This window comes from Babylonia areolata, chromosome 23, assembly GCF_041734735.1.
Source record: "Babylonia areolata isolate BAREFJ2019XMU chromosome 23, ASM4173473v1, whole genome shotgun sequence".
Classification (NCBI taxonomy): domain Eukaryota; kingdom Metazoa; phylum Mollusca; class Gastropoda; order Neogastropoda; family Buccinidae; genus Babylonia; species Babylonia areolata.
The window spans coordinates 35392072-35409935 of NC_134898.1; the positions used below are offsets into that span (position 1 = coordinate 35392072).

A 17864-nucleotide genomic window follows, 5' to 3' on the forward strand; every position below is an offset into this window, starting at 1 on the left:
ATAGTATTCATGACCACGTGATTTTCTCTAAAGGGATATTAATCAGACTTGTCTTGTACTGAACTCTGTCAGTAACCTCTCTCCATGCAAAGAATGATCAGTCAGACATGTCAATCCTGCTGCTGTCAGCTGCAATGCATCAGTTTCATTCAGAAATATCTGTCCACCAACGCAGCATCTAGACTTTTCGTTTCTCTCATTCTCTCTCGCCTTGACTACTGTAACTCTCTATTGTCTGGTTTGCCTGCTTCATCCATTCAGTCCCTTCAGCGCATACAAAACTCTGCTGCCGGACTCATCCTCAGAAAGAAAAGATCTGAGCACTTCACTCCTATTTTGCAACATCTCCATTGGCTTCCTGTCTCATGCAGAATAAAGTATAAGATCAGCACTTTATGTTATAAATGTATTCACAAATCTGCCCAATCCTATCTCTGTGGTTGCCTTCACCTCTGCCCTCCATCTCGCTCTCTACGGTCATCTTTGGATCCATTCTGTTCGCATACCCAGATTCAAACACTCCACTGTTGGATGCCGTTCTTTCTCTGTCTCTGGACGTTGCATTTGGAATGAACTTCCCTTTTCACTTCATCATGTCTCTGCACTCAGCTCTTTCAAGTCTGGCCTTAAAACCTACCTCTTCACAAGATAGCCTCCCTCCCCTGCCTCTTCCTTGTCTTCAGTTCAGTTTCTTCAGTTTTAGAGTTATGCATGCGTGGGGATGACTGGTGTGAAAGCGCTTAGATTTGTCTCTGCACAAGATTCAGCACTATATAAATACTATCATTATCATTATCTCTCACTTTCATCCCACTCTTTTGCCTTTGGCTTTCTTGAGTGGGACTCTTTGGCAACCAGAGAATTAGAACCATAAACTAAAATCCAGACAAGAAGTTACTACTGGTTTCTCTCTCTCTCTCTCTCTCTCTCTCTCTCTCTCTCTCTCTCTCTCTTCTCACTCTCTCTCTCTCCATTCTAAAGAACAGTCATGACATGGCTTTGTGCGGTCAGCCGGACTAGTTGCAGGTAATGTTAGATATTGCTCTGTACAACTCAAAGAGTTAGAAAACAAACTGCAGCAGTTTTAATCCAGACTTTCTCAAGGTTTACCTTTTACGAAACACCTCTCCACCCTGACTATGAACACCACTTTGAATGTGAAAAAAAAAGAGGAAAAAAAAAGTGGAATTAATGGTAGCAGTGTTTGGTTTTCAGATGGAGGAATTCCTGATGAGCAGCTCTTCGCTGCCACTGCCTCCTACAGAAGGAGAGGAGACCATCTTTGAATACGTAGTTGGAGAGAACGGAGAGTGGGAACACTGGGCCAAACGGGTCAGTTAGTCCTTGATGTCATGTCCTTTGTTGTTGTGTGTTCTGGTAAGAAGACATTGTTTCATCAGGAAGGTGGATTGCCAGATGGAGGAGAGTGGGGACTTATGGGGATGGATGAACTGTATGAAATTGTAACTGCTGCTTCCTTTTGTAGATTATGCATGACTGAATGTGAAATAAATATGGTAGTGAGACACAGTGGGCACACACACACACACACACACACACACACACACACACACACACACACACACACACTCACACACATGCGCACTCACACACACGCGCACACACACGCACACACACACACACACGCACACGCACACGCACACACACACACACACACACACGCACACGCACACACACACACACACACACTGTTTGTTTGTAGCATTTATAAGCAAATATAGTGCAGCCCATATGGGTCAGTCCACAAGCTTTGACACCTTGAATTTGAAACTGAAACTTTAGAGTTTTGTTTTCCACTAACATGATGTCCCAAAACAGCATGATGTTTTGTCTCACATAGTTATGGTGGAGTACTCTGTGGTCTGTTTATGGTCACACCATGTGTGTTTAGGTTAGTTTTATTGTGTTAAATAAAGATCTTTTGTTGTTACAATAGCATGTACTGATTCCAGTTCTGAAATAAGTATCTGACCATTGCTGAAAGGCAAAGTAACACAATAGAAATGTTACAGGTTAATGACTATTTTGGCAGGTTTATTTGTAAGAGAGCTGACTAATTTGTTGAAAATATAGAAATCCGTGGAAATGGGATAAGAGAACACCCAGAAAAAAAAAAGAAAAACACTAAGAAATTAAAAGAGATCCATTAAGAACAGAAAAGGACGTTCTTACAGAAACAAACAAAAAAACAAAAAATAAACCAAAAAAAACAACAAAAAAAAACAACAACCAATAACAGAAAACAAAAACAAAACAAAAAAAGAAAGAAAAGAAAATGAAGTTCAGGAAGAAAAGGGAATCCATGGAAATGAAAAAAATCTAAAAGAAAAACACTGGAAAAATAAACGAACAAACCTATATTCGACTGACATTGCAAAAAACAAAAAAAAAAACCCAGCCACTTTGTCAGACAGTACCAACAAAAAAAGAAGTGATGATACCTTTGATGTTGGCACATGGATGGCAAAAGGAAAGTGAAGACAGTGCTGATAGTCAGTATCAACAACAACTACAAAAAATGATGATGACGGTGTGTGGCGCTATGTCCCTCCCAGGTGCCCGAGTACCAATACCCCCCGGACAGCACCCCAGAGTACACGTCCATCCTGGTACCCAACGTGGACAACGTGAGGACAGACTTCCTCATTGAGACCATTGCCAAGCAGGGCAAGGCCGTGCTCCTCATCGGTGAACAGGTCAGCCAACCGTCCACATTATGATATGCTTGTTTATGTACATCCATTTAGAAGGCTAGTGCACGAGTAAACATCGCAGTGCCCACATGGTTCCCCACGGAGCTAAGCGACCAAGCACATCCATTTAGGTGCCATGGCAGGGTTGGTCAGGAGTTGAACTTCTGATCCGGTGTTCACTGATGATTTTCTTATTCTTTTCATTACACGACCAACATCGACTTACTGATGATTCTGTTGTAGTTCATGCATGTTGGGTATTTTCGTGTTTCCATAATGCAACGAACACTGACATGGATTACAGGATCTCTAACATGCGTATTTGATCTTCTGCTTGCATAAACATACGGAGGGGGTTCAGGCACACGCAAGTCTGCACATATGTTGACCTGGGAGATCAGAAAAAATCTCCACCCTTTACCCACCAGGCGCCTTTACCAAGATTCGAACCTGGGACCCTCAGATTGAAAGTCCAGTGCTTTAACCACTCAGCTGTTGCACCCAGTCAGGGTTTCATGCCTCGTTTCAGGATGGTGTTGTGCCCTTGGGAAAGCACTTTACTCCAGTTTTCCTCACTCAGTTGTGAATGGGTACCTTACATTGGTTGGAGGTTAAAAGAGTGGAAGGAGAGTAGTAGTCCCTCTCTTCCTATTCCAAGCCCTAAACATGCTGAAAATCAATTCACTGCCTGATAGCCATTCACAGCTGTTGGACCTTTAACTTTTAACTTCTTAAAGCCTGAACCGGACTATAAATGGCGGGCGATTTGAATCAAGCCAGTTTCTCACCAGAGTCTGACACTGTGACGTCGGTGAAGGTTTATTCAAAATAAAAGCCTAATAAAGCTACGGTTTGGCTTCATTTATGGCAGAGAGCGAGATTTGCCTAGCAGCTTCCAATCTAGACCTGAATTGACTTTGGAAAGTACAAAATGTGTCAGCTACACGTAATACAAAATTTGAATGCAGAGAAAAGGGGCGGAGCTAGAGCCGTTTGTGTTTGCGCTAGACGTGTCTGTCAGATAAAAATAGCACCAGCACGTGGTACTGTCCAGTGAGAATTGGAAAGCATGCAGACAGCCCCTCGACGTTGGCAACCGTAAACGACCACATTGTTTGTAAAACATGCAAACGGAGAGAAATGTGACGATCTACTAACCTTTCACCACCACATGTGACCCATGTAGGGAAGGTCGTCTGGATTTGGATATAAGTCCTGGATAGGCTCTAGTGCGCATGCGCAACCGAAACCTTGCTCTCGGGAGTTAAGACTTTAACATCTGCAACATGCTGACTGAGACCAGTCTCTAATGCAGCAGTGTTGGCTGTTATACTGAGTTGCTCTTTGTTGTTGTTTTTATTGTCATTCTTATCGTTTGCTTTCTATCATTTGTTAAGTGTGTTTGTGTTCTTTGAACTATTCAATAAAAAAAGGAAATTGAAAAATTAAAGTCAGCCCCTGTCTTCTTCACAGCACTGTGTTGTTGTTGCCTGTAGTTGTTAGGGGAGAGTGGGGGAGGGGAGTTGGGAGAGCTGAGGGGGGTGCACCTGTGGATCCCTTAATTTTTTGTCACGGTGAAATCAGACATTCTATTTTATTAAAAAAAATCTTTTAAGTGACTGTGGCATGCCAACTAACTGAGGTGTGATTTCAGAACTGTATAGATTTGTTTTTGTGTTCTTGTCAGTGTCAAGATTTAGATGTTGTGGAGTTTTTCTTGTTTGTTCACATGATCTGATGGGTTTCCTGCAATTAGTAAATGGTTGGCTGACTTAGCAGGGTCACCTCTGGTGTGTGGCCTCATGGTGACCTAACATCAACAGTTCCCTGTGGACTGCCTTCACTGAGAATGCAGCAGGCAAACCCGGGTGTGGCTGTATATCAGGTTGTTCTGTCCTTTGGGGAAATGATCTAACTGCAGTGTAGTGTTGGTTTCTGTATGATCCATCTTTGATTTAACACCTTTTCACTGTAAGTGATACAAGACTTGTTTTTCTATGTGCCTAGGGTACAGCCAAGACTGTCATTGTGCAAGGGTACTGCGGCAAGTTTGACCCTGAAAGCCACCTGTTCAAGAGCTTCAACTTCTCCAGTGCGTCCACCCCTACGATGTTCCAGGTGAGTGCAGTTGCTGACTTGTTAACAGTGTGTGTGTGTGTGTGTGTGTGTGTGTGTGTGTTAGGGTGGGATGGATGCACGTGTTTTATTGTGTGTGTGGTGTGTGTGTGTCTGTGTGTGTGTGTAACTGTGTGTGTGCTTGTGCTGGGGTGAGATGGATGAGTGTGTTGTATGGTATGCGTGTGTGGGTGAAGGGAGAGAAAGACGTGTTGTGACTGTAAAGCTTGTTGTTTCCACACCTCTAACACTGATGACGGCCCTGTGGACAGAGGACCATAGAGAGCTATGTGGACAAGAGGATGGGTACAACCTATGGCCCACCGGCTGGCAAGAAGATGACAGTGTTCATTGACGACGTCAACATGCCCGTCATCAATGAGTGGGGAGATCAGGTAGGTGCAGAGAAGGCAGAAACGGTCCATGAATGCTTCATTTGATAATAATGATAATAATAAAAATAATAATAATAATAAAATGCTGGCTTATATAGCGCAGTACCCCCATCTCAGGTGGGGCTCACCGTGCTTTACAATAGGATATACAGATTTAAGACTAACTGACGTAAAATATGTACAAAGTAGACACAGTCTCACATGACATTGGCTAAAATATACATATGTAAGACTAAGTGACATAAAAATATGTAAATCAATGAAACATGCACCATCACAGTGTCAGATCACACATGTGCAAATCACAGCAATACAAAACAAATCACGTTCATCATTGTCAAAAAAAGATAAAAATATAAGATAAGATGAAATGAAATAAACACCAAGGAACCAGGCATCACGAAAAACACACTAAAATCATCAAATGGTAAAACCAGCACAGAGAGCACATCCAACAATAAAATCACAGCAAGCATATGCAGATGGAAAAAGAAAGTTTCAATGAGAAAAGTACAGTTTGAAAAGATATGTTTTGAGTGCTTTCTTGAATGTGGTTTTGGATGTATCGGAGGTGTGAGGGTAGTGATTCCACTGTTTAGGTGCAATAAAAGAAAAGAAACGTTTACCATAAGTTTTTGTACAAATCTTTGGGATAGACAGTGTGCACATATCATTTGAAGAACAAAGTTGTCTGGATGGTGAATAGACAGAAAGCAGATCAGAAAGATAGACAGGACAAGAATCAGTGAAGAAATTGTGACAAAGGACTGAGAGTTTGTATTGTATTCATGCTTGAACGTGGAACCAGTAAAGGGAAGTGAGTAGGGGAGTGATGTGACATTTCTTAGGTTTAAGAAAAAGAAAAAAAATGTGTATTGATGTAAAATCATGATCCAAATGTGTTTTTAAGGTTATGAGTCCCTTGAAGAACCTTTGGCACAAAAAGTTCCATTTTTTATTCTTGTTTAGTCTTTTGAATCAGTCCAAGGTTTGCTACAATGCAGTTGTTTTTGAAAGAGTCTTCAGTACTGTTTCGTTTTTTATGTTTTTGAAAGAGTCTTCAGTACTGTTTCGTTTTTTATGTTTCTTTTTTTTAAAGTATGGAATATACATTATAATCATATTGTTAACAAATGTAAATGTTCAGCTATATTGATATGACTCAAGCAGGAACTGTCATATGTAAATTGGATCTAAACTGGAGGGTGTTATAGAATAGAGTGATCATATGCAGAAAATTTTACTTTGTCCTGATTTGCTTCTCTCAGAATGTGTGTGTGTGTGTGTGTGTGTGTGTGTGTGTGTGTGCGTGCGCGCGCACACTGGTTTGAGTAATGTCATTTGTGTGCGTGTAACACACAAAATTCCTTCAGTTCTCCTCCACACCCTGAGAAGCGAGAACAGTGTTTCTGCTCCACATGAGAACAGTAAGACTTACCCAAACGTGTCCTCCACAGGTGACCAACGAAATCACCCGACAGATGATGGAGAACAAAGGCTTTTTCAACCTGGAGAAGCCCGGAGAGTTCACCAGCCTGGTGGACATCTCCGTCATTGCGGCCATGATCCACCCGGGTGGTGGCCGTAACGACATCCCTCAGCGCCTCAAGCGACAGTTCAACATCTTCAACTGCACACTGCCCTCAAACAGCTCCATCGACAAGGTCTTCAGCACCATCGGAGAGGGCTGGTTCATCAAGGTGACGATTGGATTGCAGCAAGCAGTCAGAGACTGTTTTGTTAAGCTTTCAGTGGTTACTGTCACAGTTTATAACAACAGTAAAAACAAACAAGAAATTAAACACACACACACACACACACACACACACACACACACAGAGTGAGCCATAGAAAAACATTTCTGTACTGCCTCTCTCTCCCCACATTTTTTCCTGTATTTTTCTGTTTCTGTCTGTTTTTTGTTTTTTGTTTTTTTTGTTTGTTCTGTGCATGCTTTCCAGTGTTATTTTGTGATCTTCTTCCTTTACAAAACAACAACAGCAGCATACGCAGACACACACAGAGACACGTGCCCACGCGCGCACACACACACACACACACACACACACGCATGGAGAGAGTTAACACTCTTTCTTGTTTATTAATCTTTTACTCTTCTAGCGATATTCTTCTTTAATCTTAATGTCTGTTGATAATTTGTTTCTGCAATGTGTATGTGTGTGCAGCAACGTGGGTTCCCTGATGATGTGGTGGAGCTGGTGAAGTGTCTGGTGCCGGCCACTCGCCACCTGTGGCAGAAGACCAAGATCAAGATGCTGCCCACTCCGGCCAAGTTCCACTACGTCTTCAACCTGCGTGATCTGTCCAGAATCTGGCAGGTACGGCCCTTGCTTTGACATGGTCTGTCTCTCTGTCTGTCTCTATCCAGAATCTGGCAGGTATGGCCCTTGCTTTTACATGGTCTGTCTGTCTGTCTGTCTCTATCCAGAATCTGGCAGGTACGGCCCTTGCTTTTACATGGTCTATATGTCTATCCATCTCTGACCAGAATCCAGCAGGTACAGCCCTTGCTTTGACATGGTCTGTCTGTCTCTGTATATGCAGAAACAAGGCGTCTAATCCCCAACGCCATACTGCATCTGACATCACTCAATCAAATTTAATAATTAAAGCTATGGATCTTTCTTTAGCTGGATAGAAATATTGTATTTGAAGTAATAACACCACTTAAATCATGTTTTCTTGAAATATCTTGATTGTTTAAAAATTTCTTTTAATGGAGACATTGACATCGCCTCAGGCACACTGCAACACATTGATCTGCACAAACCACTCCGACGCTGAATAAACTTTCAAATCAGTTTTTCTTTTATGTTCATTCAAGTTAATTCAGTATCCACTTTAGAATATTCATATGCAGTAAACACTTTGATGGAATAGTTAGTGTCACTGTATGTGTTCTGTCCAGAATTTGTATTTCTTTTCTTGTAATTGCAAACAACTAAACACACACACACACACACACACACACACACACACACACACAGATACACAAGAGTTGAGTGTTGGCCAAGTGGTAATGCATCCACCAAGGAAGCGAGAGAATCTGAGTGCACTGGTTTGAATCCCACAGTCACCAGAATTTTCTCCCCTCCACTAGAACAAATGAGTGGTGGTCTGGACGCTAGTCATTCAGATGAGACAACAACTGAGATCCCGTGTGCTGCATGCACATAAAAGAACCCACGGCAACAAAACGGTTGTCCCTGGCAAAATTCTGTAGAAAAGTCCACTGCAGTAGAAAAACAAATAGAACTGCAGGCAAAAAAAAAACCACAAGAAAAAGGGTGACGCACTCTCCCTAGGGACAGCAGCCCAAATTTCACATAGAAAAATCTGTTGTGACAAAAAGAGCAATGCAATAATCAGTGCAATATAATACAATAACAAGGTGTGCGTGTGCGTGTGTGATTTTCCCAGGGCATGCTGAACACTACCAGTGAGGTGGTGACCACCGGCAGTGTCTTGATGGCCCTGTGGAAACATGAGTGCACCCGTGTCATTGCTGACCGCTTCACGGAGACCCCAGACAAGGACTGGTTTGAGAAGACCATCAAACAGGTGTGTACTGCTGCTTGCTTTGCCCAGCTGTGGCTCAGACAAGAGAAGGGTTTGGTTTATGGTTTGCTTGTGTGGAGTGTGTCATTGTGTGTGTGTGTGTGTGTGTGTGTGAAGGGTGGAGGTGGTGGGGAGCATGTGTTTATCTGTGCTTAAGCACACTCTTCATGGGTGATTGAATTTGTTTATATCAGAATCAGAAAAGATTTATTATCTCAGCAAGAGGTTAATCTTTCTTTCTCTCTCTCTCTTTCTCTTCTCTCTCTCTCTTTCTTTCTCAGACGTTGTTCTATTTGCCATTGACAATACTGTCCTTTGGCTCTCTCTCTCTCTCCACACACACACACACACACACACACACACACATACATATATCTATATATGTATATATAGATATATCTCTCTCTTTCGCTCTCTCTCTCTCTCTCTCTCTCTCACTCTCTCTCTATATATATGTATACATATACATAGAGAAAGAGAGAGAGAGAGAAATATAGATGTATATATAGATGGGTGGACATGACAAGGTGATGGAATTTGTTAGGATATTTGCTTGCCTGTTCAGTTTATGATACTGACATCCAACCAAGAATTGACTTGACTGGCCGTGAAATATATGCAGGTACTGGGGTTGAAAGGAAATCCAGAAAGGGAAAGGGAGTATAAGGAGTAAAGGCAAATGCCGTCCATTTAATTCTAATGGTAAGTTTTGCTTAATTTGAGCCAACAAAATGAAAAGGGTCTACCTTCATGTGTGTGTGTGTGTGTGTGTGTGTGACAGGTGGCAGAAGATGACTGTGGCTCTGCCAATGCTGCCAACATGCAGGAGGAACCCTACTTTGTGGACTTCCTCAGGGAAGCACCAGAGCCAACAGGTGATGTGCTGTTCTTACTTTACATTGATGAAGCACAGCTTCACAGCTTCTGCTTGATTAGGTACAGTTTCTGTTTGGTTAAGTACAGCTTCACAGCTTCTGCTTGATCAGGTACAGTTTCTGTTTGGTTAAGTACTGTACAACTCCACAGCTCACTATGCCAGTTAGTTTCAGGGGCATGGCAGTAACATACAGGTTCACAGACAACACTAGCTGTTTTGTTTGTTGCTGTTTTATGTATATCCTCTGTGCTGCAGAAAGGACTGAAACTAAAATCGTTGCATTTACTTCCTGATATCATTCTCTTCATGTTGTGTTATCTCTCAACCACAGTGACAGGATACCCACCAGTCAGGGTTGTTGTGGTGACACCAGTGACAGTAGTGATAATGATCTGTATCAGAACTAAAAACATGACTGAACAAAATTTGGAGACAGGTTACCTGTAGTTATATGGAATGGTTATCAGTCATCCATCCTTGAATGGGATAGAAACTGTTTACCTGTAAATATAGGGAACAATTATCTGTAGTTACATGGAACGGTTATCAATCATTTATTGTTGAAGAAGATAGAAACCAGTTACCTGCAGTTGTATGCAACAGTTACCATCATTGAAGAAGATAGAAACATCTTGCCTACAGTCATATGCACAGTACAAGATAGAAACCAGTTACCAGTAATTATATGGAAGTTGTCAGTCATCCATTGTTGAGAAAAGATAGAATAGAAACCAGTTGCCTGTAGTTATAAGGAACAGTTATCAGTCATCCATTGAGAAACCAGAAACCAGTTACCTGTAGTTATAAGGAACAGTTATCAGTCATCCATTGTTGAAGAAGGTAGAAACCAGTAACCTGTTATTTTAAGGAACAGTTATCAATCATTCATTGTTGAAGAAAATAGAAACCAGTTAGCTGTAGCTACATGAAACAGTTATCAATCACAAACCAGTTACCTGTTGTTACATGAAACAGTTATCAATCATCCAGCGTTGACAAATGATAAAAAAAAAACCCAGTTAACTGTAGTTATAAGCAACAGTCATCAAGTGTTAAAGAAGGGATAAACCAATCACCTGTAGCGTATGGAACGGGTTACCAATCAGCAGTGTGAACCACCTGTGCAGGTGAGGAAGCGGATGATGCTGACCTGGAAGCCCCCAAGATCTATGAGCCCATCCCCTCCTTGGAGGAGCTGGCCACCAAGCTGACCTCATACCAGGAACAGTACAATGAGACTGTGCGTGGAGCCAAGATGGATCTCGTCTTCTTCAAGGTATGCCACTCTTACTTGTCAGGACTTGTGAATAGGCATTGATTGATTTCTCCAGTCCAAACCATAAACCTTCCTCAAGTCTTCTCAGTTGTGTTAACCTCTTCAGAGAGGGGCAAGGCCTAGTCTGAATGAAATATTTGTATTTGTATTCAGTTGCATGATTGGTGAACAGGCATTTATTGATGTCTTTAGTCTGAACTGTCAGTGTTTGCTTCAGTTTGTGTGAAGTGTTGTCTGTGTGTGAGTCTAGGTGCTGGTGTTTGTGTGGCTGAAAGGCAGCGTTCCAGATTTTATGTCACGTGTGAGAGAACTGAAACCAGATTTAGTTAGCAAGATTTACCTGGTTTAAAATTTGCCAGTGTACAAATTTCATTAAATAGGGATCATAATCCTTTCTCATTCAAAAATTTTCTCCTTTATTCTGTGTTCATTCAGACTTTTTCTTCTGCCTGGTTGATAAGAAAACCCTGAATCCAACTGTACAGAGTCTAACAAGTCAGAATAGGATTAAATCAGGTGTGTTCAGCATATGTACCAAATAAAAAAAAAAAAAAAAAAAGGAATGACTCCATGTTGACAGTAGTACTGTGGTGCATGACTGTCTGTGTGTGTTGACCAGGATGCCATGACCAACCTGGTTCGAATCTCCCGCATCATCCGCACTCCCCGCGGTCACGCCCTGTTGGTGGGTGTGGGCGGCTCCGGAAAACAGTCCCTCACACGCCTGTCTTCCTTCATCGCTGGCTACAAGACCTTCCAGATCACACTGTCCAGGTAACCAGGGCCTGTACATGTCAGAGCTGTTTGTGTTTGTCATGCACAGCAATTTCAAAGCTTGTGTTTTGTCATGTACAGTGATTACAAAGCTTGTGTTTTTTGTCATGTACAGTGATTTTAAAGCTTGTGTTTGTCATATACAGGGATTTCAAAGCTTGTATCTTGTTGTGAAAAGTCTTAATTTTGCAGTTCTTTGCATGTCAGAAGAATTATAACCTCAGATGGCAGAATCGATTGTGCATTGTCATGGTAAGACAATCCTGCAGTTCTTTGCATGTCAGAAGAATTATAACCTCAAATGGCAGAATCGATTGTGCGTTGTCATGGTAAGACAATCCTGCAGTTCTTTGCATGTCAGAGGAATTATAACCTCAAATGGCAGAATCGATTGCGCATAATAAGACTTATTTCTGCAGTTCTTCGCATGTTAGAAGATTGTTATAACCTCAAATGGCAGAATTGCTTGTGCATTATCGTGATAAAATGTTTTTCTGCAGTTCTTTGCATGGCAGTAGAATTCTAGCTTCAGACAGCAGAATCGCTTGCGTGTTGTTGGTATGTCTTAATTCTGCAGTTTGCATGTCAGAAGGATTATAGTCTCAAACGGCAGAATAGCTTGTGGTAAGGCTTAATTATGCAGTTCTTTGCATGTCAAAATAATTATAACCTCAAGTGGCAGAATCACTTGTGCATTGTGATAAGACTCAGGCCTGCAGTTCTTTGCATGTCAGTAGAATTATAATCTCAAACAGCAGAATCATGTGTGCGTTGTCATGATAAGCCTTAATTCTGCAGTTCTTTGCATGTCAGAAGAATCATAGCCTCAAACGACTTAATCGCTTGTGGTAAGACTTAATTCTGCAGTTTTTCGCAAGTAAAAAAAATTACAACCTCAAACGGCAGAATCACTCATGCAATGTCGTGATAAGCATTACTTCTGCAGTTCTTTGCATATGAAAAGGATTATAACATCAAATGCCAGATGGTATTAGCGCGATACAAACACATGTGTTGTTTCATCAGCGTGTGCTTGTGTCGTTCAGGTCGTACAACGTGAGCAACCTGCTGGAGGACCTCAAGTTCCTGTACCGCACAGCGGGCCAGCAGGGTCAGGGCATCACTTTCCTCTTCACTGACAACGAGATCAAGGACGAGGCCTTCCTGGAGTACATGAATAACATCCTGTCCTCGGGAGAGGTGAGCTGTGTCTGAGCTGTCCCCTTAGTCTGCATGGTTTGCTCAATTCTCTCTCTCTGGCCCTCACTACAGTGGGTTAGAGTGGCTTTGCACATACAGCATCTGTGAGTCTCTTTGTCTGTGTTTCCCTCCCTCTTGTCGAAGGTTTAGAGTGGACCAGCATATACAGCATCTGTCAGTCTTCCTCTCTCCCTCTCGTCAAACGTTTGGAGTGACTTAGCATATTCAGCATCTGTGAGGTCTTTCTGTCTCTCTCCCACTTGTCAAAGGTTTAGAGTGGCTTAGCACATACATCATCCTCTCTCCTTCTCTTAGAAAGCGCATGCAGCAGCTGTGATTCTTTCTGACTTACTCTCTATTCAAAAGTTTAAGAGTGGCTTAGCACATACAGTAAGCAGTGAGTCTTCCTCTCTCCATGCACACACACACACACACACACACACACACACACACACACACACACACACACACACACACACACACACACACACACACACACCCAACACCCCCCCCCCATACCCCTCCTTTTAAACACACCCGTCAGACAGACCACACCACACCCTCTTCACGCTGTCGACACATGCTGCAGGTGTCGGGCCTGTTTGCGAGAGACGAGATGGACGAGATCCTCCAGGAGCTGATCGCCTCCATGAAGAAGGAGTTCCCCCGCAGACCTCCGTCTAATGAGAACCTGCAGGAGTACTACATGAGCCGTGTGCGCAAAAACCTCCACGTTGTCCTCTGCTTTTCTCCGGTGAGTCGGCCCTAGGAATTTGACCTGACCTCGTAGTTAATCCTTCTGCTCCCAAGTAAACTTACCTCATAGTTAATTTTTTCCACCCAAGATTAATTTGCCACATAGTTAGCTCTTTTCCTCCCAGGTAAATTTGCCTCATAGTTATCCCTGTTCCTCCCGGATAAATTCATTTCATAGTTAGCCCTTTCTCTCACAGGTAAATTACCTTATAGTTAACCTTTTCCATCCCAGGTAACTTTTCCACATAGCCCTTTCCTTCCCAGGTAAATTTACCTCATTCATAGTTAACCCTTTCCCTCCCAGATAACCTATCCTCCCAGTTAGATCTACCTCATAGCTAACCCTTTTCCTCCTGGTATATCTGCTTGTGTAATTTTACATTAGCCTAAGTGAATCAGAGCTGTAGAGGTGGGAATGGTACTGCTTTGTAATACACCCTGTTGTGCCTCGTCGCAGTGCACCTGTTTTGCTGTGCAGATGAGAGAGAAGTTTTAGAACAGGTGGAAATTTCACCTCATTTTAATGCACCAGTTTTGCTGTGCAGATGGGAGTTTGGTTCAGATAACAGGTGGGAATTGTAACTTGTATTGCACCTGTTTTCCTGTGCAGGAGATTAGTTCAGGTGACGGGCGGAAATTTCACTTCATGGTAATGCATCCTGTTGTACCTTGTCATTACACACTTTGTTTTGCCTTGCAGGTGGGAGATTAGTCAATGGAGACAGGTTGGAATTGTACTTGTCATAATTTACCTGATTTGCTGTCCAGCCAGCTGGCCAGTTCTGGTGACTGGCGGGAATTGTACCATGTCATAATGCACCTGTTGTGCCGCGTCGTAACGCATCTGTCTTGCTGTGCAGGTGGGAGAGAAGTTCAGGAACAGGTCGCTCAAGTTCCCCGGCCTGATCTCGGGCTGCACCATGGACTGGTTCCAGCGGTGGCCCAAGGACGCTCTGCAGGCCGTGTCCTCCCACTTCCTGTCCTCATTCGACATCGACTGTCAGCCTGCTGTCAAACAGGCCGTCATTAACACCATGGGCATGTTCCAGGTGTGTGTGTGTGTGTGTGTGTGTGTGTGTGTGTGTAATAAGTGTGTGTGTGTGTGTGAACACTGTCAGAATGTGTTAGGTTATATGCGTGTGTGTGTGTGTGTGTGTGTGTGTGTGAGAGTTTCTCCTTTTTTTGTCTTCTTCTTCATTTGTAGACTGCAACTCCAACATTCACTTGTGTACACAAGTGGGCTTTTATGTGTACAACTGTTTTTACCCCACCATGTAGGCAGCCATACCCTGTTTTCAGGGGTGTGCATGCCAGGTATGATCGTGTTTCCATAACCCCCAAACGCTGACATGGATTACAGGATCTTCTGTTTGCATAATCACATGAAGGGGGTTCAGGCACAAGCAGGTCTGCCCATATGTTGACCTGGGAGATCGGAAAAATCTCCACCCTTTACCCACCAGACACAGTTACCAAGATTCGAACCTGGCACCCTCAGATTGAAAGTCCAGTGCTTTAACCACTTGGCTATTTCACCCATCCTTTTTCTTTTTTCTTTTTTTTTCTTCTAATCAATAGTGAAATGTTTACAAAAAAAAATCCAGTGTTATTTCTCTCGCACAGGACATGGTGGCGGAGACATGCGTGCAGTACTTCCAGCGGTACAGGCGCCAGGCCCACGTGACCCCCAAGTCCTACCTGTCCTTCATCAACGGCTACAAGCAGATCTACAAGGAGAAGCGAGAGGAGATTGGAACTCTGGCCACCAGGATGAACACAGGTCAGGGGGGGGGGGGTCACCTTGGCCTGAAAAGCTTGTCTCTCCCTGCTGCAGAAAGTCTTGTCTGTTGCTTCTATAGTGTGGATTTTTGATCAAGATTAGTTTTACTCTTTCAGGAGGAAGGGGAGGGTACCTGTCTCTGTGTGTAGTGTGTGTGTGTGTGTGTGCGCGTGCGTGCGCGCGCACACAAACTAAACACGAACACAAACACATGCATGCGCTCACACACACACACCTGTGGAGGCAACTGCTGTCCCTGCTATCTGAGCTAGAATTTTATCATAGTGGAGTGTGTCTTGCTCATGCTACACCCCTACTCTCTGGGCCAAGAGGGTTTTAGGACAGTCAGCGTTGGGATGGTTCCCAAAGGCCAGCTTGCCAATGCAATCTTAACTCCTAGTTTGAGAGTCATACTCCTTCACAAAAAAAGACTAAGCTGTAAATGACTTCCCATTGCAATGGAGAAACCATTGATCATACAGCTTTCACTTTGCTTTTGACTGGCTATTATACAGTGTGTTGTTCATGCCGGTGATGGTTGTTGTTGTTGTTGGCTATCATACAGTGTGTTGTTCATGCCGGTGGTGGTTGTTGTTGTTGGCTGTCATACAGTGTGTTGTTCACGCCGGTGGTTGTTGTTGTTGGCTGTCATACAGTGTGTTGTTCACACCGGTGGTGGTTGTTGTTGTTGGCTATCATACAGTGTGTTGTTCATGCCGGTGGTTGTTGTTGTTGTTGGCTATCATACAGTGTGTTGTTCATGCCGGTGGTTGTTGTTGTTGTTGGCTGTCATACAGTGTGTTGTTCATGCCGGTGGTGGTTGTTGTTGACTGGCTATCATACAGTGTGTTGTTCATGCCGGTGATTGTTGTTGTTGTTGGTTGTCATACAGTGTGTTGTTCACACCGGTGATTGTTGTTGTTGTTGGCTGTCATACAGTGTGTTGTTCACACCGGTGATTGTTGTTGTTGTTGGCTGTCATACAGTGTGTTGTTCACACCGGTGGTGGTTGTTGTTGTTGTTGGCTATCATACAGTGTGTTGTTCACGCCGGTGGTTGTTGTTGTTGTTGTTGGTTATCATACAGTGTGTTGTTCACGCCGGCGATTGTTGTTTTTGTTGGCTATCATATAGTGTGTTGTTCATGCCAGTTGTTGTTGTTGTCTGGCTATCATACAGTGTGTTGTTCATGCCGGTGGTTGTTGCTGTTGGTGAGCAGGTCTGGAGAAGCTGATTGAGGCCTCAGAGTCTGTGAATGAGCTGAGCAAGGAGCTGGCCGTGAAGGAGAAGGAGCTGGCTGTGGCCTCCAAGAAGGCAGACCTGGTACTGGCTGACGTGACAGTCAAGGCCCAGGCTGCTGAGAAGGTCAAGGCCCAGGTGCAGACCGTGAAGGACAAGGCTCAGGCCATTGTGGACGGCATTTCGGTGAGTGGGGAACCACCAGTTTGTTCTTGTTGTTGATGTTGTTATCATTGCAGGTATAGACTTGTTGATGTTGTTTTCATTGCAGGTATAGACTCGTTGTTGATGTTGTTATCATTGCAGGTAGGGACTCGTTGTTGATGTTGTTATCATTGCAGGTATAGACTCGTTGTTTATGTTGTTATCATTGCAGGTGGGGACTCGTTGTTGATGTTGTTATCTTTGCAGGTGGGGACTTGTTGTTCATGTTGTTATCATTGCAGGTGGGGACTCGTTGTTGATGTTGTTATCATTGCAGGTAGGGAGTCATTTATGTTGTTATCATTGCAGGTAGGGACTCATTGTTGATGTTGTTATCATTGCAGGTAGGGAGTCATTTATGTTGTTATCATTGCAGGTGGGGACTCGTTGATGTTGTTATCATTGCAGGTAGGACTCATTTATGTTATTATCATTGCAGGTGGGGACTCGTTGTTGATGTTGTTATCATTGCAGGTAGGGAGTCATTTATGTTGTTATCATTGCAGGTAGGGACTCGTTGTTGATGTTGTTATCATTGCAGGTAGGGAGTCATTTATGTTGTTATCATTGCAGGTGGGGACTCGTTGATGTTGTTATCATTACAGGTACGGACTCGTTCTCGATGTTGCTGTCATTATAATAATAATATAATGATAATAATAATAAATGAATAACTGGACATTTATCAGCGCTTTCCTCATTGCACAAAGCGCTTTACAATCCACACACACACACGCATACGAAACAGACTCAGTCCTCAGCTCATTATCATGCACAATAAACATATATATGCGCATACAAACTTGTATATACAATACAAACATGCATACATACATACATGCACACATTCGACGCACACATAATACACCGTTACATTCATAAAAGTGACAGACTGGAATGCTAAGCAACGCCTAATTTTATTATTATTTTTTTATCCTTGAGTAATTAAGTTTTTG

At 43.0% G+C, this 17864-nt stretch overlaps 1 protein-coding gene across 1 annotated transcript in view; it reads left to right on the forward strand.

The window, feature by feature from the left end:
• LOC143298099 (dynein axonemal heavy chain 5-like) overlaps nt 1–17864 on the forward strand; it is a 136983-nt gene that overhangs the window by 86693 nt on the left and 32426 nt on the right. The window contains exons 49-63 of the mRNA XM_076610789.1: nt 1216–1332; nt 2577–2717; nt 4722–4832; nt 5102–5224; nt 6682–6924; nt 7411–7563; nt 8666–8806; nt 9585–9678; nt 10808–10956; nt 11576–11730; nt 12777–12930; nt 13520–13684; nt 14547–14735; nt 15310–15466; nt 16685–16890. Of these exons, the coding sequence (XP_076466904.1) occupies nt 1216–1332; nt 2577–2717; nt 4722–4832; nt 5102–5224; nt 6682–6924; nt 7411–7563; nt 8666–8806; nt 9585–9678; nt 10808–10956; nt 11576–11730; nt 12777–12930; nt 13520–13684; nt 14547–14735; nt 15310–15466; nt 16685–16890 (2298 nt within the window). The remainder of the gene's footprint in view (nt 1–1215; nt 1333–2576; nt 2718–4721; nt 4833–5101; nt 5225–6681; nt 6925–7410; nt 7564–8665; nt 8807–9584; nt 9679–10807; nt 10957–11575; nt 11731–12776; nt 12931–13519; nt 13685–14546; nt 14736–15309; nt 15467–16684; nt 16891–17864) is intronic.